This window comes from Pteronotus mesoamericanus, unplaced genomic scaffold (assembly GCF_021234165.1).
Source record: "Pteronotus mesoamericanus isolate MK-2021 breed Mesoamerican mustached bat unplaced genomic scaffold, CSHL_Meso_final scaffold_408, whole genome shotgun sequence".
Taxonomy (NCBI): domain Eukaryota; kingdom Metazoa; phylum Chordata; class Mammalia; order Chiroptera; family Mormoopidae; genus Pteronotus; species Pteronotus mesoamericanus.
In genome coordinates, this window is record NW_026555315.1 from 7,479,338 (window position 1) to 7,500,126 (window position 20,789).

General features: G+C 50.6%; 1 protein-coding gene across 1 annotated transcript in view; it reads left to right on the forward strand.

Annotated features, from left to right (window-relative positions):
• The window catches only part of MPP3 (MAGUK p55 scaffold protein 3), a 32,045-nt gene that overhangs the window by 694 nt on the left and 10,562 nt on the right, over positions 1-20,789 (forward strand). The window contains 11 exon segments of the mRNA XM_054593106.1: positions 1,088-1,218; positions 8,374-8,596; positions 8,598-8,635; positions 8,637-8,763; positions 9,020-9,097; positions 10,238-10,318; positions 10,543-10,680; positions 13,818-13,899; positions 15,023-15,108; positions 16,652-16,726; positions 19,254-19,450. Of these exon segments, the coding sequence (XP_054449081.1) occupies positions 1,088-1,218; positions 8,374-8,596; positions 8,598-8,635; positions 8,637-8,763; positions 9,020-9,097; positions 10,238-10,318; positions 10,543-10,680; positions 13,818-13,899; positions 15,023-15,108; positions 16,652-16,726; positions 19,254-19,450 (1,256 nt within the window).

A 20,789-nucleotide genomic window follows, 5' to 3' on the forward strand; every position in this document is an offset into this window, starting at 1 on the left:
GGGAGCTAAAGCCTGTGGCCCAGGGCATGGGCCCCGCTTGCCTGGGTGCAGTGTGGACACCTGGTCTGTGACGAAGGAGTAACAGCAGAGTAGTGGGGTGAGGGGAGGTGGGCTTTTCCGTGTTGGGACGCGTGGAAAAAATGTGAGATGTGATCCTTGCCTCCCAGCACCTACGAAAATCGGTTTTAGGTGGCTTACAGAACTCAATGAAAAATGCAAAATGATTGAGCTTTTTGAAGATAATGTAGCACACGTCCATGGCCTGGGGCCTGGGGAAAGTGTTCTTAAACAGGAAACAAAAAGCACAGGCCACAGAGGAAAATACTGATACATTAGACTACGTTAAAATGAAAAACTTTGCCCAAAGACACCACGAAGAGTGAAAAGACATAACCAAAGGGTGGGGGAAATGGCAACCACACACATCACAGAACATGAAGAAATTGTAAAATTAAAAAAGAAAATTGTAATATTGAGTGAAAGGAGCCAGGCGTACAAAAGACAAAAGACATCTTGTATGATTCTGTTGAAATGCTGTTTGAAAGCAGAGCCAACGGCCCGGTGTTGATTGTATACTTAGATGGTAAAACCAGACCGCGGAAGTGATCACGGGAAAAGTCAGGGCCGCGAGATGTTGGGGTCTGTGGGGGCCTTCTGAGGCTGGCAGAGTTTATTTCTTCATCAGCGTGGTGGCTGCATAGGCGTTCCTTTATTTGTGAAGTTGTCTTGTTTACACGCTTTCCTGTGTGTCTAACAGTCTAGTTCACAAATCTAAACTTTTTTTTTTGAGATGGAGTAACAAAAACAACGGATAGGAAAAGTTATCAGAAATCTCCGCTCCTCCCCCACATGTAGTTGCACTTTCCCTATTTTTCACTGAGATGGAAGATGGACTGAGCTGCCCTTTCTTCCTACCCCCCGGCTCACCCTCTTGCAGTATGTCTGGGAGTGAGCCCACTTCTCCTCCTGGAATTTTTCCCTGTTCCCCTCGGTGTCTGGGCTGAATGCCAAGAGAAGCAGACCTGTAGCCTGAAGCAGATTCCTTCTGCCACCTCTTGGAGGATCGCTGACATTCTGTCTTTTCCAGAGCCTGCCGCCTGTGCTCTCCTCTCTCTGTAAAGGTGGACCCCAAGTCATTCGTTCCTCCGGCCTCGAGTTCAGCTTCCTGCCCCATCGGTGGCTGCCCTGCCCCGAGCACCTTAGCCAAGGCCTGGCTGGGTGAGGCGGCCCCTGCCTGGCTTCCAGCTGTCGTGGACACGTCTGCCCCGCGTCACCGTCTCTGTCCGGGGTGCCGCGTTCTCCCCAGCATTCTCGTTCTAAACCCTCATTCACCTGAACATCTCTCTCTTTTCCTGTGCTTCCTTTTCATTCTAACCTCCCTCCCCAAATATCCTTTGGGCTAAAGGACAGGTACATATAAACGTTTTAGTACACAATGCTAAAGTATCTTCTAGAAAGTTTACACCAGTTAACAGTCCCTGAAGCTGTGTCAATGATGGGTGTCAACAAACTTAAACATTTTTGTCTGAATAGGTGAAAAGGGTCATCATTTTATTTTGGTTTGAATTTATTGATTATGAGTAAAGCCCTGAATTTTTTTGTATGTTTATTGTCTGTATGTATGTCTTTTGTAGCAAACCACCTATTGTCTTTGACCATTTTTCTGTTTTCATCTTTTGTTTAAAGTGTGTGTGAGCTATTAAATTAAGGAATTGAACTGTTTATCATATTGCATTTGATGTAATATCATGTTACAAATAGGATTTCTGTCTATGAAAGTGTTTACCTTTTATTGAGTCCCACATATCTATCTTTTTCTTTATAGATCTGGGTTTAGACCCTGCTTAGAAAGGCTTTTCTAACTCCACTGGGTAAGTATTTTGGTGTGTGGAGTGAGGTAGGGATTCGGCTTTTTTCCTTTTTGCATAAAGAATAGCTAGTTTTCCCCACATTATTTTTTTAATAACCTCCCCCCCACATTTACATGTACATATTTGTATAGGACATGTCCAGAAAGTATCCAGCCATGTACTATGAAAAATACAATATGTATATTTATAAAGTCATCTTTACAAAAAGTTAAATTACCGTATACAGGAAGACTATTTCTGTACTTTCTGTCTTGTTCTGTCTAGTTGGTGGTGGTTTCTTCAGCACTAACCTTTAAATAATTATTTTCATATCAAAAATGTTTCTGATAGTGCTCTCCCCACCCCATCTGGTCTATTTTTTTCAGAATTTTCTTGCTATTCATCAATGCTTGTCTTTTCTGATGAGTTTCAGTAGCATTTAATAAGTTCCCTCTGAAAAGCCATTTTATATTTTAATTGAGATTGAATTGTGTTTGAAGATTATTTTAGAATGAATTGACATACTTCCAATATTGAACTGTCCTTTTTTTCTGAGTTAGCTTGTTGTGAATGTCCTTTACTAGTGTTTTAAAAGTCCCTCCCCCCATATATCAATAGATTCTTCACCTTCTCTATAAGTGTATAACTTAGTATTTAATTCTTTGTTTGCTGTTTTTGTTTGGAATTTTTTTCATTATACTTTAGAACTATTTTTGTTCATAAGGAAATCACTGCATTTTTCATATCAATCTGTGTACTCTGCCATCTTATTTAATTTTCCTCATCATTTCTATTTTTAGTCAATACTTTTGAGTTTCTAGGTATAGTGTGTATCACCCGAGCTGCCTCCTTCTAGTATCTGTCTGTTATTTCTTTTCCTCGTCTGCTCATATTGGCCAGCACACCCAGAGCGATGTTAAATGATTCTGGTATTGAGGGACACCTTGAGGTTTAATTGTCGCATTCATGCACATTTAAGCTTGAAATGTCTGGTTGGTCAACTGATTCCTTTTCATTATGAAATATCTCCCCTTATCCCTGGTGATAATTCTTGTTTTGAAGTCTATTTTGCCCTCTATTAATGTAGTCACTTCAGCTTTATTAACTGGTATTTCCGTGGTAAATTTTTAAAATTCTTCTTTTTTTAATATCACTATATCTTCATGCTTAAAGTGAGTTTCTGCTAGCTAGCACCCAGTTAAATTTTGCTCTTTTAAAGAATTCAATCTGACAATCTCTGTCTTTTATTTAGAGGATTTAGATTATTTACTTTTTATGAAAACAACTTTATTGAGATATAATTTACACACCATAAAATTCATCCCTTTAAAGTGTACAATTCAATGGTTCTTAGTATATTCATGGAATTATAAAACTGTCACCATAATCTAATTTTAGGACATTTTCATCACCTTAGAAAGAAACCTGGTCCCCATTAGCAGTCAGTCCTCACCTCTACCCACCAAGCCGTGGGGACCCCTAATCCCCTGGTCTCGAAAGATTTGCTTATTCTAGATTTTTCTTGCTAATGAATCATACAATAAGCAGTCTTTTGGGACTGATTTTTTTCACATTGCATAATATTTTGAGGTTCTTCAATGTTGAGTCATGTATTAGTACTTCATTTCTTTTTTTACTAAATAATATGTCATTGAATGGTTATGCCCTATTTTATTTATCCATCTATCAGTTGATGACATTTGAGTTTTTTCCTACCTTTTGGTTATTACAAATAACACCACTTGAATATTCTTGTACAAATTTTTGTGTTTTTATTTTCATTTCTCATGTATATATTTAGGAGTGGAGTTGCTGGATCCTATGGTAACTTTAATCTTTTGTTCACCTTCATTTTTGAAAGATATTTTAAAAAATCATGCATGGGTGCCTTTTCAAGCATCTATGGAGGCCATATTAATTTTTCACTTTTCATCCTATTAATAGATTGCCTTATGTGAAGTTATAGTAATAGATCTCCAAATATTAAACCATTTATTTTCCAGGTATTGAGCCATTTTTAGAATATACCATGGTGTATTATTCTTTCGATGTTCTGGTGAAATCACCAGCTAAAATAGTTTCTAGGATTTTTCTTCATAAGTGAGACTGGTTTGTGGGATTGGTTTTTTGCTTTCTTTAACAGGTTTTAGTGTCAATGCTATGTTTACTTTATAAAAAGAATTTTGAAGATTTCCTTCTATTTACATATTTTTAGAACAGCGATTTTCAACCTTCTTTATCTCATGGCACACAAACTAATTACTAAAATTCTGCTGCACACCAAAAAATATATTTTTCACACATCTGCCCCCCCCCCAAAATAAGACAGGTATAATTTTTATTCATTTACACAAAACAGCTATTGTTGTATTGGCTGCTGTCATTTTTTAAATTTTGCAATCTAAGGGAAAAGAGGTCAGTGCCCCTGATGAGTTGCATATTTGAAAAGTTCTTGTGGCACACTGGTTGAAAATTGCTCTTCTGGAAGAGGTAAAGATAACTGTTTTTGGTTTTTTTTTTTTAAGGTTTTAGGTATTTATTTTTAGAGAGGAGAAGAGAGGGAGTAGGAGAGGGGAAAAAACATCAGTGTGTGGTTGTAGTTCACACTGCCCCTGCTGGGGACCTGGCCTGCAACCCAGGCGTGTGCCCTACACTGGGAATTGAACCAGTAACGCTTTGGTTCGCAGGCTGGTGCTCAATCCACTGAGCCACACCAGCCAGGGATAATAACTATTCTTTTAATTTGGTAGAATTCTTCTGAAGAACTGTCTGGCGTTTCTTGAGGGAGCAATTCTTTGACAGCTCTACTCTATTGAAATCAGCCTGTTAATATTTCTGTGTCTTCTGGAGCATTTTAGATAATTTGTGTAGGATGACAAATGAGTCTCTGGACCAGCCAAGTTCAAGTCCAGGTCTGTGAGTCAGTGACAGCATCAAGATCACAACACCCCAGGATCACACAGTCCAGATCTTTCACCTCTGCCTCTCATTCACTATAACACATGTGACATTCATCCATGTTGGTGCATGGGAGGAATAATCTTTGATAGTAGTTTGTTTCTTTTTACTAATGAGTGAATATACCAGTATACAGACATACCACAATTTATTTACCATTCACTTGTTGATGAACATCTGGGTTGTTTTTTGTTTGGAGCTATTATGAATAAGTTACATTAAATATTCTTGTTCGGGTGTTGTGGACAGATGGTTTTATTTCTCTTGGATAAATACCTAGGAGTGGAGTTGCTGGAGCGTGGGGTAGATGTATGGTGATACCTGCTTGTGGCTTTAATGTGCATTTCCCTGATAACAAATAATATTGACAAACATTTTGTCATATGCTTATCTTTTGTGAGATATGGGTTCACACCTTTTGCTCTTTATTTTGGTTATGATTATTGTTTAGTTGCAGGAGTTCTTTATTGCAGACACAAGTTCTTTGTCAGATATACTTGTTATGAATGTTTCAGTCTTTGGCTCGCTTACTTATTTTCTTGATAGCGTTTTTTGATAAACAAAAGTTTTAAATTTTTATGAAGTTCCTTTATCAATTTTTTAGGTTCTATGCTTTTTATGTTTTTTTTCCTAAGACATGTTTGCCTACTGAAAGTCTGAGAAGGTAATCTCCTAATTTTTTTTTTTTTCCTGGAAGCTTTACCAGTTTATGTTTAGGTCTATGGTCCCTCTTAAATTGAACTTTGTGTGTGGTGTAAAATAGGGATTCAGTCCCCTCTGCCCCTTCCCCCACATATACGCGTGAATATCCAGTTGTCCCAGCATCATGCATTGGTGCCCTTGTCAAAAATTATTTGACCCTTGCCCTGGATGATGTGGCTCACTGAAGAGTCACAGGTTCAATTCCCTGTCAGAGCATATGCCAGGGTTGCAGGCTGAGTCCCCATTTGGGGGCAAACAAGAGTCAGCCAATTAATGTTTCTCTCCCTCTCTTTCTCTCTCCCTGAAAATAATAAATAAAGTCTTTAAAAAAATCATTTGACCCTCCATCAGACGGCTCTTGATATCGAACACTAAACACCCCAGGTAAAACTGTGTCTCCGGTAGTCTTTCTTTACTCAAAGTGAGGTCCTAAGACAAGGAACATCCCTCCGCCCGCCCCCCCTCAACTTGTTAGAAATGCAGAATCTGGCAGGGCTCCAGCCCTACACAACCCCTAGGTAATTCACAGGCACCTTACATTTGGAGAAGCGCTGGTATAGACGTTTGAGGAAGGAAGGGAAATGGGGAAATGCAATCATGACCTACTCTGCCATGGACAGCCTCCCCATCATGCACTGCAGGTTACTGGGAGCGGGTGGGGTTGGAGGTGCCGTGGACCCATTTCCTCTCCAGCCCCTTCTTTGCTGCTGGGGAGGAGGGGGGGACTCACCCTCCAATCGCCACAACCAGCTGCTCACTCCCCCATACACAGCCTTCCACCCCTGAGCCTCAGTTTCCTCAGTTACAGAGCAGAGATAATAATGGTCTCTACCTCAGGGGTTTATGTGATGCGAAGGGATTTGAGGAGTACCTGGGGCACAGGGACAGCACAATAAAAGTCAGTGATCGTCATGGCCGTGTCCGAGTCCCTGAACACAAGCTGTCCCCCTTCCCCCTCGGTCCCTTTCCTCTCGGTCCCTTCCTTCCCGCACCGGGGCAGAACTGAGCCTTGCGGTCTCGCCAGCCCAACTTCTCCCGCCCTTATTTCTCCTCGCCCCCAGGGCAGCGTGCACCGATAAATCTCCAGCACGTTGCATTGTTACCGCGAGCTGCCCTCGCCTCTGACCGGCCTCCCGCCCCGCCTGGGAGTCCCTCAAATCCAGGATATCTGTCTCCGTCATCTTTGAACCCCTAGCCCCTGGCACAGTGCCTGGCACTTGGAGGGCGCTCCATAAATGTTTGCAAAATTTAATTATATGTTCAGCAAGCGTCCGCCCCACCGCGCGCTGGGGGTGGGCACGAGGGGGCGGTGGGGGCGGGATGAAAGGCTGGCTGTGTGCCCGGGTTGTGGGGGGACACAGGCAGGGGGCTCCTCGCGTGGGAGTACACTGAGGAGGCGATACGACGCAGAAGAGCGAAGAGCTGGCGGTGCCAGACGCCGGGGACGGCCTCCGCTCCTCCCCCACTCCCTCTCCGGCGCCCCCTGCTCCCTCCTCCTCCTCCTCGCGCTCGCCTCCTCCCGCTCCACCGCCCCCGCCCCGCGCGGCTGCTGCAGGGAGGGGCCGGGAAGGCGGAGCCAGCGGCGGCCGAGGCTCCGCGCCCCCGAGCGTCTCCCCGGCTAGAGCGGAGATTCCGGCGCGCCCAGGTAGGAACCCGCGGGGAGGGAACAGACAAGGGACTGGGGCCGTGGCGGGAGGGGCCAGGCGGGGGCGTGGATCAGGAGCCGAAACCCGCCCCTCGTGCCCACAGCAGCCTCGCGGCCCACCGAGTCCCCAGCTGGGGGTAAGGGGAAGCTCAGTCCCCTCCCCACGGCCCCGGCCTTTCCTCCCGCACTCCCCACCCGCTGCGCCCCACTCCTTTCCAGCTCCTCAGCATCCTCCTTCCGAGGCCGCCCTGCCAGCGTCCCCTCAGGTCTCGCCTCTCCTTAGCCCAACCTCGCTCCTTGTTCGTCCCACAGGTTCCTTCCGAAAGCGAGCTGGAGTCTGTGCTTGGCCGCCTCGGGGTGGGGGGCCAAGGTGGGGGGCTCAGCTAGGAGGAGCCAGTAGGTTAGTCCCAGCTTGGGGTGGGGGGTGCGGTGGCGGGAGGGCCGAGTACCATTCTTTTGCATCTTAGTGTCACCCTTGCTCGGGCGCAGAGGGGCTGGCCCCAGGTTATCCGAATGAATGAATCATTACTCTCCTAGTCCCCTTCTGAAGGAGGACTTTTTGAGGTCCACGTGCTGCAGAGCACGTTGGGGGGCCGTCTGAGCCAGGGCTCCTCCACCGGCGCTCTCCGTTCCCCACCTCCTCTCTGCGCTCCATTCTAGGGGGAGGTTCCCTTCGGATTGGGGCTGGAGGGATGGAGGGGAAGGAAGGAGCTTGTCGGCCCAGCCAGGTACTTGTTGAAGGTGTGACAAGAAAGGGACTTGATCAAGGCCTCTTAGAAGGTCACAGGAGGAGGGGGCTGCTTCGGAGGAGAGCGCCCACCTTCAGAGACGGGCCTCTTGGATTCGGGCCCTTAAGTAACTGAATTCCTCCAAGCTTCTGTTTCTTTATCAGTAAAATGGTAATATTAGTATTCCTTCCTCAGAGCTTCGTGCAGATTAAGAAAAACGTCACATGAAATCACCCAGGACCCAATGCTTGGCACACTGGGGGCACTCTGCAAATCTCAGTTTTCTCTCCTTTCTGAAAAAAAAGTGAGCAGAGAGTTATTTGTTCCCATCTCCTCTGTCCCCATATTGGCCATGGACGGACACAGTAGATGTGTAATCACTGTTGGATGAATAAGCTTGATGGAACTTCACCCCCTCCCCCTTTTCCCCCCAGAATCCACAGGCAGAGCTGGGGATCTGATCAGCACAGACATGCCCGTGCTGACCGAGGACTCTGGTGAGTGCCTCCCTGGGGCTGGGCCTCCAGGGCTCTGAGGACAAGAACCTGACCAGCAGCCAGGCTGGGAAGAAAGCAGGCGGCTCTCAGCGTTGGTTCTCAGGAGCTGCGGGGCCTCCAAGCCCCGGGAATGAGGGCCCGGGAAGAGAGTGTTCACAGGATCGGGCTCAAGTGTTGTCTGAGGGTCCGCTGGGGGTTCCCACTGGGAGTGCCAGTGGAGGTACCGTTGCATTTGCTGTACTTCGTTTCCCTGACACTCCTCAGGCTTGCATGAGACCCTGGCGCTGCTGACCTCTCAGCTCAGACCCGACTCCAACCACAAGGAAGAGATGGGCTTCCTGCGGGATGTTTTCAGTGAGAAAAGCCTCAGTTACTTAATGAAGGTATAGCCCTGTTTCATCCCCCCCGGTGAGGGTTTCTAGAGGTCTTCCTAGCTAGCTGTGGCCCATGGAAGCCATCCTAGCCGGCCCCCTGCCCCAGAAAGGTCTTTGTTAGCCCACTGTGCAGGGTTTTCTCTTACGCTGTCCTGTGGATGACCCAGTTTGCAGCCCCACAGCCGTGGGCGGGCTGTGTGGCGTCCAGGGTAAACCTCGGCAGCTGGCTTGGGAGGCTCCAGCCAGAAATCGGCTGTCTTTGCAGATTCACGAGAAGCTTCGCTACTACGAGAGGCAAAGTCCGACCCCTGTTCTGCACAGCGCTGTGGCCCTCGCAGAGGACGTAAGCCCTGGCTTTTCCTTCCCGGTGTCAGCCCTTCCCCCAGGCCGCAGTGCCCCCCCCCCCCCCCCTTGTCTCACCACCATTGCTTAGCCAGGGAACACCGGGAAGGGAAGCCTCAGGGTGAAGAGGGTCTTCTTCCCTGCTCCTCCTTGAGCCTCGTAACAGTCTGGGAGGAGCTTGTGGGCCTCGGACTGGGCTGGGGGACATGGTGACACTATGACGCCTACTCACTGTGTGTTCCCGAGAAAGTCTGTTTCTCCGGCTGTGAGGTGAGAGCATTTGGATCAGACCCGCGGTTCCCAGACCGCTGAGGACTGGCAGTACCGAATAGGTCGAACAAGCCAGGGTGTCTGCGGAGGCCCCTTGTGAAGTCCTGGGGGCAACGAGTCTGTCCTCCTTTCCTGGCTCAGCCTTCTTGTTTTTTAAAGGGATGCTTCCTCATTTCTTGCGGACCTGTCCTCTCTGTTGCATTGCCTGGGGAAAGCAGTCTCTGTTGATTACGAAGCCCAGCTCCTGAATAAACCCACCTAAGCCCAGGCCTGCTGAGGGAGGGGTGCAGCCCACGGGTGGGTGCGGTTTCTCCTCCATGGAGTGTGAGAGCCTCCCTGCTAGGCTCCCAGGAGCAGCACTGCCTTTACTACTAGCTCTGTGACCTCAAGCTCTCTGAGCCCCAATTTGCTCATCTATAAAACAGTGCAGTGGGGAGGGTGCAGATAAGAGAGTCAGAGAAGGCCAGGTTCAAGTCCTAGCTGTGCCACGTACGAGCTTTGTGACGTTGGGTAAGCTATTTAATCTCTCCTTTAATTCTCATCTGTAAAATGGCAAGATAACAGGGCCTGCTACATCCAGTTCATTGTGAGAGTTAAGTGAGGAGGTCCACATAAAGCAAATGACACCCCGTAAGGGCTTCGTAAGTTAGCGCGTGTTCGGATTGTCCTGTGGAGCTGCTCAGGGTCTTCCGGTCCTTGGTGTGATTTCCCTGGGAGCTCCAGTCCTGGGTGGCTGAGGGTCCAGTGCGCCCCTGGGTGCTGCAGCAGTCACTGGGGGGGCCCTGGGGTCTGAGGTCCGAGGAGCAGGGTTTGCCCGGCTGCCCCCAGCAGGCTGGAAGCACCCACAGCCTCCCGTCTCTTTGCCCGGCAGGTGATGGAGGAGCTGCAAGCCGCCTCCGTGCGCAGCGACGAGAGGGAGCTGCTCCAGCTGCTGTCCACCCCCCACCTCAGGGTAGTCACGCCGCAGTCCCTGCCCGCCCACGCTGCTCATGTCCCCTGAGATGGGGGCAGAGGGAACATTCAGTCGTGCGACAGAGGAAAGGAGGCTTCTGAGTGGGGGATCCTCTGTGTCGGTGTCCGGGGTGAAATCTGAGACCCCCGGCCATGGCCCACCCAAGGCCCCCGGGCCCCCGGGAGCCCTGGGCCAGCCTTTCATTCGTTTTGCTTTCCTGACAGGCCATGCTCATGGTTCATGACACGGTTGCCCAGAAGAATTTTGACCCTGTTCTCCCGCCTCTGCCTGATAATATCGATGAGGATTTCGATGAAGAATCAGTGAAGATTGTCCGCCTGGTGAAGAACAAGGAACCCTTGGTAAGTGGCACCCTCCCCGTGCCACCCTTTCCTTCTTCCACCCAGAAAATGAGGAAGGGACCCTCCTGAAGCCCTTGGAGTGAGTGATGGCAGCTTTGTCAGGGTGTCAGTGTCCCCGCAATGCTTTTGTGTGCAGGGCGCCCCTTTCTCTGGGTGGGTGCATCCTTCCTCAGCTGTGGCCGAGCTCCTGTGCATAGCAAGTAACCTGCACAACTGCACGGTGCGGCCCCGACCAGCAGGCTCTGAATTGGCAAACTGCAGTCCAAGGGCCAAACCCAGCCCACCGCCAGATTTTTGTAAATAAAGTTTTATTGGCACACAGCCATTCTGTTCATTTTCATATTGTTTGCAGCTCTCTTTACATTGCAACGGCAGAGTTGAGTAGTTGCAAAGAAGACCGTGCGGCCCCCAAAACCTAAAATGTTTACCTTTGGCCCTTTATAGAGAAAGTTTGCCAGCCCCTTCTCTGAGTACCCAGGAAGCACAGGGCAGCAGCCTTTTCTGCAGCTGACAGATGGTTATCATTTTCATCCTGGTTCAGCACTGACTTACCAAGCAAAGAGACAGGTTGTTGATTAAACGGAGGGAAGTGGGGGAAGTCCAGGGAATTGAGTGCCTGCCCTGAAGAATACCACAGCTGGCAACTCTTCGTCGTCTGCTTTCGGCAAGCGACTTCAGATGAGCCACTTCTGCAAACAGGGCGGGATCTCTCCTCTGCCTCTTGCCTGCCCTTCAAAATGGGGCTGTCGCCCATCCACGCAGCAAGCACCTCGGGCGCCCTTCTGTGTGCCAGGCACCTTGTTGGGTGCAGGTTGTCCAGAGATGATTAAGTCCTTGCTCTCTGGGAGTTCACAGGAGCTCACGCCTGGGGGTTTCCTGGAAGGGGTACATTCCAAAAAAAGAAACGGGGTTTTCCAGAAGGAAAGGGGAGAGGAAGGGCATTCCACACAATAGGCTGCGTGAGCGAAGCCCAGGGAAGGTAGCCAGCATGGCATGGTCAGGCGGCTCTGGCGGCCTGGTGTGGACATAGGATGCCAGGTTCGAGGGGAGCAGCAACCCGGGGGAGGCCAGAGCGGTGGCGGATCAGCCCTTCATAAAGGTCCTGATTGTCCGTCCACGCAGGGTGACTTAGCTTGACCCCAAAGGCAGCGGGGAGCCACGGAAAGGTTTCAAGTAGGAAAGAGCGAGGCCAGGTTTGCAGTGTAGGAAGAGCACAGCGGCTTCCACGTAGAATGTGATCTGGAGAGTGAGGCCAGAGGCAGAAAACCAATCTGCAGGCGGGGGCCAGGTACATGAGGTTTAGAAAGGGGGCTGACAGGGAACAGAAATCCAAAAAATATTTCAGAAATAAAGTTAACATCCCTTTGCGACTGCCGCAGTTTGGGCAGGAGACTGGGAAGGCACCGAGGATAATGCCCAGGTGTCCTGCTGGGACTACTGGGTGGGCGCTGCAGCCGTTCTAGGGGCGGGATTAGGAGGGGCGTAGGGCTCATTGAGTTCGAGAGGCCTGTGTGACTCACAAGTGGAGGTGACCCGGAGGTGGAAGGCTTATGTGTCCAGAGACCTAAATCTGGCAGCCCCCAGCTTCCGGGAGGGGTTAAAATTACACCCGAGAGATCAAGACCTCGTGGGTGAAGATATACAGAGTGAGACAAGGAGAGGACTGGGCTGAGTCCTAGCCCTTCAGTCATTATTTAAAGGCAAAGAGAGGAGGGCTCAGCAAAGGAGATGACTTGTCATTGGGAAGAACTGGGAGAGAGGAGTCCCCGGGGCCCAGGCCAGGAGAGAATTCCACTGGGATGGGAGCCCCGGCATAAGACAGGAGGGTGATCGGGAGAGAAGACGGAAGGGGGCAACTGGCCGGTCGGCAGGTGCTTCTGCGGTGCATTTGAGGCCGCAGGGGTGCGTGACTCAGAGGGCAGGAGGCAGAGAGAGCAGACGCATGCTGCTTCTTAAGAAGCTTGCTCCAAGGGAAGGGAGACTGGCTTCTGCTGGATGGGCGCGCAGGCTTGTTCATGATGGGAGGGACGTGATAAAGCTTTTTAGGGCCTGGAGAAGGAGCCAGTAGAGAAACAGCACAGAGGACGCAGGAGCGGGAGGGAGGGGAAGAGGGACCAGCCCGGACAGGAGCCGCCCGTCTGCGGAGCTGGGGAAAGGGCAGCAGACGGGCGGACGCTGGAAACCCTGAGGTTCTTCGGGGCAGGAAGCCACAGAGCTCTCAGGTAACAACCTCTCTTTCCAGCAGTGTTTATCTTCCCGTAGTTCAAACAGACGACACGCACGGAATTCATAATAAGTGTACCAATGTGCTTGCAGTTACAACCAATAATGAAGGGTTAGCATTTATTGAGTGCTTATTGTATGCTAAGTGCCTGCGTGCATTACCTGATGTAAACCTTGGCACAGCTCCGTGAGTTAAATGCTACCTCACACCCCAGAGGACACAGGCTCGGAGAGGATAAGGGGCTTCCTTGCTAAGGCTTTGCTTTTAGTAAATGGCAGGGTGGATTCAAACCCAGGGCTGTCCCACCGCGGGCCTTGGCTCTTGACCTGACTGCCGCCCTGCCCTGCTGCTGCCAGCCTGCATGGTATATGAAACTGAGGGATCTTTCTCATCCTAGATAACCTCTCTTGTGGGCTCCATGGGCCAAGTCCCGGTCCCAAAGCTCTGGCTGGGGCGTAATTGGTTCCCTTCGGCAGCAGAAGGCCCGGTAACCCTGTGATTGGTTAGAGGCAGGATGAGAATTTGCTGGCACACACTCGCCCCATCATTAAGTGTCTTAGCAAAAGGCAGGGGCTGTGATGGGATAGAGGAAGCTCTGAATTCTGCATCACAAAAAGCTTTACTGCTTCTCAGCTGAGTGACCTGGAAGATGCTTACTGTCTCCGAGCGCCCGCCCCGCATCCCTAACATGAGATCGTTGCTGCGTTATTGTGCTTTGTTTAAACTGTAAAGCGCTGTGCTATACTAATGAGAGATGTCAGTTTTATTGAGTCCTCGGTATCGGAAAGGCCCCTGCTGAGCTGCTCTGTGGGTGACAGAGGGAGGGACGGGACGGCTCTTTTGGGTCCAGAGCATTGGGGCCTGAGGTTTGGGGGTGCTTCTGAGGAGCCTGCCCGCTCTGTCTCTGATGCAGGGCGCCACTATCCGACGGGATGAGCACTCGGGGGCTGTCGTGGTGGCCAGGATCATGCGAGGCGGCGCAGCAGACCGCAGTGGTGAGTGGCGTCGGTGCCCCCCTGGCCAAGGGAGCGGCTTTCATCCCCTGGCCTCCCCGCCTCGGCCACAGGTCTCATTTCCCCCTCCTATCCCGTCACCTGTTTGGGATGCACTGAGAGTTGGGGAGCGGGGCTGGAATTCTCTTTCACAAGCCAGGGAGAAATTTTAATTGCTTGCATAAGAGATTGAATTGGTTGACTCTCTCAGGCATGGAGTGCTCTGCGGGGATCAGAGGGACTCATGCATTGGCTTGGCCCTGGGACTGCGGTGGTTACGCACACGGCGTGGGCCTGGTGGGTGATTCCTACCTGCGGAGCAGCGGCCCCCTTCCCCACCACCCAGCTGCCGCTACTATTAAGGGGAGGGTTCGTGTCCCCGATTGGTTTGGGTGGAAAACAAGTTGCAAGCCACTGCGTGGGGAAGAACTCCTGAGTCGGAGGCAAACCTCTGGGGAGCGGGGCATTGCCCCAAACGTCTGGGGATCACTGATGTGGAGGGTCCTAGACCAGAGCTTCTCAAACACGAGCAAGCACGGGAACCCTGGCCCCCCCCCGCCCTGTCGTCTTGTTAAAGGGTGATGCTGATTCAGCAAGTCTTAGGAGGGCCCCAGACCCTTCAGCCCTAGCCACCCCTGCTGGCTAATGCTGTCGGGCCAGTGTCTACTTTGAGTAGCAAATGGGGCCCCCTCTGCAGAGACACTTGCCATTAAAGCGCAGGCCAACAGACAGGTGTGTTTAACCCTCTTGCTGACATCTTCCCCGGGGCTCCCAAGTTTTCCTGTTAAGATTTGAGAAGGACATTCTTTGAGTGTGTCTGTAAACGCAGAGAAGTGAAAAGTTAATGACTTTTTTTTTAAGAAGCAGAGGTTTCAGCAGAAAGAACACAGTTTTTCTATATTATTTCTTAGCAGTTTGGCCTCGGGCAAGCTGCATAATTTTTCTGGGTCTCAGCTGCCAACTTGTAAACTGGAGATGTCCCCGGGGGCCGTGAGGCTGAGATGCCCAGTGAGGCGCCCAGCACACAGCAGGGACTCAGTGTACCCCACTCCCAGCGGTGCCCAGAGCTTCGAGGGCCGAGGCCCCCTCCTGGGCTGATGGCCGTGGTCGCTGCTGTGTCTCCTAGGCCTGGTCCACGTCGGGGATGAGCTCCGGGAAGTGAATGGGATCACAGTCCTGCACAAGCGGCCCGACGAGATCAGCCAGATTCTGGTCTGTGATGCGTGCGCGCGCTGGCGGTTTGGTGGTGCTTCGTGAGGCCGGGTGGATACGGCTCAGTCTCCCTGTTTTTTTAATTTCTATTTTAAAGATTTTATTTATTTTTAGAGGGAGGGGAAGGGAGGGAGAAAGAGAGAGAGAGAGAGAAACATCGATGTGCAAGAGAAACATCGATTGGTTGCCTCTTGCATGCCTCCAACCGGAGACTAAACCTGGAACCTAAGCACGTGCCCCGACCAGTAATCGAACTGGCGACCCTTCAGTTTGCAGGGTGATGCTCAACCAACTGAGCCACGCCAGCCAGGGCTCAGTCTCCCTGTTTTTATGGGCGGGCCTCAGGGCATGGGTGGGGGACAGTCGGAATTGAGCTTCTAGTCCACCTGCCTCCTGTGGACCCTCTCTTCAGCACAGCCACGCCCCCGGTCCCTAGCTCCCTTTCCTGAGGATTCTCCTGGGAGACCCCCCTCAAAAGGGTCTCCTCTTCCAGAGGGTCAAGGAATGTAAGAGGCTGCAGCACAAGGAGGACCCAAACAAGGGCTTTGGGTTCAGCCAGCCCTGGGTTTGAATCCTGCCTCCGCCACTTTCTAGCTCTGCAACCTGGGGCAAGTCATCAAATCATTCTGAGCGTCAGTTCCTTTCCTGGCCAGTAAGGACAGGGCTGGTTTCTCATCCTATGAGTGGCGATTATTAGCACATAAACATCTGGAGAAGGATACAGCACTTCACATCTGGGCTGGGGCGTAAACAGCCTCCAGAGCCCATCCTGGGAGTTCAAGTGGAAACTGAAATTGTGAAGAGCCCCAGTCATAGTTTTGTCCTCTGTATCTTCAGCGTTCTTCCCCGGGGTGACACTCCTTGCCAACTTCTGATGGCGTGGGGACCGAAACGGGGTGAGACCTGAAGAGAGGAGGCTGGCGCTTTAAGGCCCCACTGCAGGGCGGCCTCTTCAGTCTTCCTGTCTCACCGCCCTTCCCTGGCTCTGGGCGCTGACCTCCTCGCGGTCCAGGGTGATGCAGGGCCAGCGAGACCGGGGCGAGAGGCACTCTCGTGGGCTGACAGCGTTCTTCCTCGCGCGCCCCCCACACGGGGGTGCAGGGTCACTGTCAGGCCGAGGGAAGGGGAACACTGGGGAAGATGGACGCCAAGAGGGAAGTGCTGATTGGGAACCAGCCCCAAATCAGGTTGGAAGGGGAAAAAGGAAAATGGATGAGGTTATTCAAAATAACCCAAAAGGAAGGAAAGCAGGGCAGCCCTTTGGGGCACTAGAGGTCAAGAGGGACAGATGAGTTCGGTGCATGCATTGTCCTTGGGGTCTCGTTTAAAATCTTATGTCCCTGTGTCTGAAAATGCAGGTACCTGGGTTTTGAATTTTGCTTTGTTAACTCAGCCGCTGCCACCATAGAAGGGTGGGTCACAGAGGAGGCAGGGGCGAGTCTGACTTTCTTCTGAACGTGAGTTTCAGACCTGGGAAGTCAGATGTGAACTCGTGGAGGGCGAGACGTGGGAGACAGTAAGCCTGTGCGCCCTCTCCCCCCAGGCTCAGTCCCAGGGATCCATCACCCTGAAAATCATCCCAGCCACCCAGGAGGAGGACCGGTTAAGGGAGAGCAAGGTATGGGGGCGGGGCTGCAGGCAGGGCGAGGGCGCCAGCCCGGCCTTGGAAACGGTCATTCGGGAATAGACCACACAGCTGGCCTCGGAACGTGTGCTCCGTAGACTCATTCCATCACAAACATTTATTTGTACCCTGCCTCTTTTTAACAGGATGTGACCTAGCTTGCTAATGAATTTTAATTGAAATAGAAAATCAGGGCCATAGGGAGGAAGGAAAGATACCAAATGTGCTGTGCTTTGGGACCAATTAAGTAACTGCCATTTGTTTAATTCTTTGCGAAGCCTACCTTTTTTGGGTACCTCCTCTGTGCCAGGTGCTGTGCCAGATGCTGGCGACAGGATCGATTAGGAGCTTTGAGGATTCCTAGCGTAGAAGGGGAGGCCGGAGGGCAAGTCTTTTATTGCCCCGTGGCAAGTGCCACGGGAAGATTCTGTACAGAGTTACAGGTGCCGTGGCAGGTGTCACAGAGCACGCCTGAGGAAGTGAGGCTTGAGGAAGGTGAAGACGAGCAGGTCCCTGGTGAGGAAGAGGTGTAGGGAAGTTGCATAGGCGGACGCTCAAAGTAATGGAGAGGAGTATGTTTGGGGGTTGGTGAGAAAGACCACCGAGGTGGGTCCCGGGGGTGGGAAGAGGTGGGTTAGGCTGTCTTCTGAATGACCTTCAAGCTTTTTTTTTAAGGGGAGTGTTGCAACCACAGTTGTGTTTGTGTGCCTCCCCCGGGGCAGCCACCCGGGCGAGGGCAGCCGGTGGAGGCGGGCGGCAGGGAGGCCTGGTTGGAGGCCGTCTAAAAGCCCAGCGAAGCGTTGGGGAGACCTTGAGCTGAGGTGGTTGGTGGTGGAGAGGATGGGAGAGGATATTGTTTGATTTCCAGTAAATCTGGATCTGAGCTTCCCTGGCAGCCAAGGTAGAAAGGAGAGCGTAATGAATTACACACTTTCACTGGTGGATGGAAGGAAACATGCCAAGTTTTCAAGAAAGCCGATCCCCAGCCCCGGCCTCCCAGTACTCAGTGAGAGGGGACATTCCAGCACCTGGCACAGGATAGATGTAAATCAATATTTTGATGAATGGGGATTAAGAATGGACAATGCCTTTGATGTCAGTTTATTTTTTTTCTATAGCAAATGAAGAAATGATGGTTTTTTTGTGTCTTGTTTCTTATTTGCACTCTTCCTTTGGATCCCAGGGTGCACGCAATGGGGACTCTTACCTGATGGAAGGTGTTTCTTCTGGGGACAAGTTAGTGTGGCCCCCTACGCAGCTTCTGAAGGCTTTAACTTGATACAGGGAGAGAACTTGGTTTTCCTGTTCCTTAGTGCATCCTTCCTAAATATTTCTCCTTAAGCCAGAAGCCTGAGCTGGGCTAGCCATTTAAGATTGTACTCTCTTCTGAGTGCCTGGGACCCTGCTGGCATCTGCGGCTTAATGAGGGTGTCTGTCGTCCCAATTTCTGGCCAGAAAGTTCTTACTGTTGTCTAACTGAATCTTTCTTGGTGGGCATATAAAGGAATATGATTTGCATCTGTGTAAGGCAGCGATTTTCAACAGGTGCGCTAGAAGAATTTTTAAAGCATGCACTACCTGACTATTTAGTCAGGGGCACTGACCTCTTTTCCCTTAGATTGTCAAATGAGAAAATGACAGCAGCCAACACAACAATAGCTGTCCACTGTAGATGAATAAAAATCATACCTGTTTTTTGTCAGATTGGAAAAGATCTATTTTTGGCATGCCACAGAGTTTCAGTCATGAGTTTCTGTGTGCCATGAGATGGAAAAGGTTGAAAATCGCCCCCTGCCCCCCGCCCTTTTTTTTGGGTCTATTTGTTGTTAAAGTAATTGAGTCCAAATAGAAATAAACCCATACCACCGAATTATAGAGAGGAGCAAGGAAGTGTGGCAAAATGCTGTGTCTTCCCACCATCTTCTCTAGAGGTGGTGACCGCAGGGGGAAGGGGAGAGTTGGGGGCTCGCTGGGCGTGTGACGGGTGAGCGGGGATCGAACTGTGAAAAATGTGGGTGTCAAGTACCCATTGAAAAGTGGTGGCGAGGACTCAGCAGCAGTAGTGTTATGGAGATTTGTGTTCTTACCAAAACATCTCGTTTAGTTATCTAACAGATGGCTGCTGACTTCATGAGGCGCAGCTGGCGTGTCGAAAGTCACATCTGAGTCACAGGCTGAGCTTGCCTTTACTTTTTGTTCCCAGGACTAACTGTTGCGTCGTGCAAGCTAAGGACAGCAGATCAGCTAACTAAGGAGATGTTTAGGTTGGAAAAAGAAATTCAGACATGGGGTCCCATCTATTAGTTTTCTGATTCTTGAGGGATTCCCTGACTATAACGTCCAAAACGGTTGAAGAACAATGAGAAAGGATGTGTGTTGTGTTTCCGATTAGCTTTCTGTTCTCAAGACTGCTGATTCTTCCTAATCGTGAATGGTAGTTGTCATCTGGCCTTGGACGCGGCATAGGCACGTCCGCGCCTCCACGGCGAAGGGCCGCCTCACCCGAGCCTGTGCCCTGCAGGTGTTCATGCGGGCCCTCTTCCACTACAACCCGCGGGAGGACCGGGCCATCCCCTGCCAGGAGGCAGGCCTGCCCTTCCAGCGCGGGCAGGTGCTGGAGGTGGTGAGCCAGGATGACCCCACGTGGTGGCAGGCCAAACGAGTGGGGGACACCAACCTTCGAGCTGGCCTTATTCCCTCCAAGCAGTTCCAGGAAAGGTGGGTCTGGGGTGTGTTGTAAGGGGTGGTTCTGGAGTGGCAGGGGCGTAGGCACGTGACAAACCCCCAAATCTCCGCCGCCACAGCCAGAGGGGCACCCTGTGTGTTGTTCCCTCAGGTGAGTACCTACTGCACTTGTGTTCGTTCTTCTTGGCCCCTGACCACTGGTGACGAGTGAGATTTAGGTAAATATATGAAAGTCTATGTTACTAAGTTAATGTATATTGTGTAATACGTACTTAGAGAAAGTTGACAAATAAAATCTAAAAATAAGGGAGAGGAGGACATGGAAAAGAAAATTACCCAGAGTCTTCCCACAATCTAAACAGCATAATTTATTTCCTTACTGTGCTTTTTTATATGAATGTGGCATAGAGAGTTTGAGGTCTCGGGATTGTTTTTTTTAACTACACATTTTGACATCAGCATTTTCCACTTACTACCTGGTAGTTATTGGCTGATTTTAGTGGCTATGTAATAGTTCACCGGGAGCTACGACATTCATTCAGAGGCAGCACGATTGTATTTATCATGAATGGGGCTGGCCGGTGCCCCCATCTTGCGGGCTGCTTATAGTTTAGCTGAGAAGTCACACACGTGGTTCAAACGAATACTTTATATAAATGTGATGGGGGCGAGGGAGGAGAACACAGTGCTCTTCACGGTCATAGCACAAGGTTTGGCCCATGTCTGGGTGTCCAGGGAAAGCTTCTCGGAGGGAGGGTCGTGCCTGAGTGACTTCACTCCTTCCCTGCTTCTCAGTCTTCTCCAGTGTTTCGCTGCTGTAAGGCTGCGGTTATGATCTTGCACATAGACTGTTCCCCATATTTCAAACTATTTCCTTAGGATAGATTTCCAAAAATATAAATCCTGGGTCAGAGAGGCTGGCAGTGAATTCCGTCGCCTCCCCTGAGGTTTGACGCCCTTCTCCAGCTGTTGGGTGTGGAATCACGGGCCTCGTTCATCCGTTCCAGCGGCCCTCGTGATGTGGGCCCCAGGTGAGGATGGCAGCATCCCCCGAGAACCTGTGAGAAATGCAGACTCCTGGGCCCGGCCCCAGACCTGCTGAGTAAGAAACTCGAGCAGCGGGCCCTGGGCTCTGTGTTCTCAACTGATGTTCCAGGGGATTCTGTGGCGCTGCAGCTTAACTGCTGCTCTGGCTCCTCAGGGAAGCCTCAGGCCCATCCGCATCTTTGGTTTCACAGGTCTTGGGGCAGAGTGTCTGAGGGGACACTCTTTAGTTGCATGTAAATGTGGAAATCAAACACCTCCAAGAGCCCTGGGCATTTCCTCAGGTCAGAAGGTCAGAGGTGAGACCTTGGCAGCTGCCTCTCCAGTA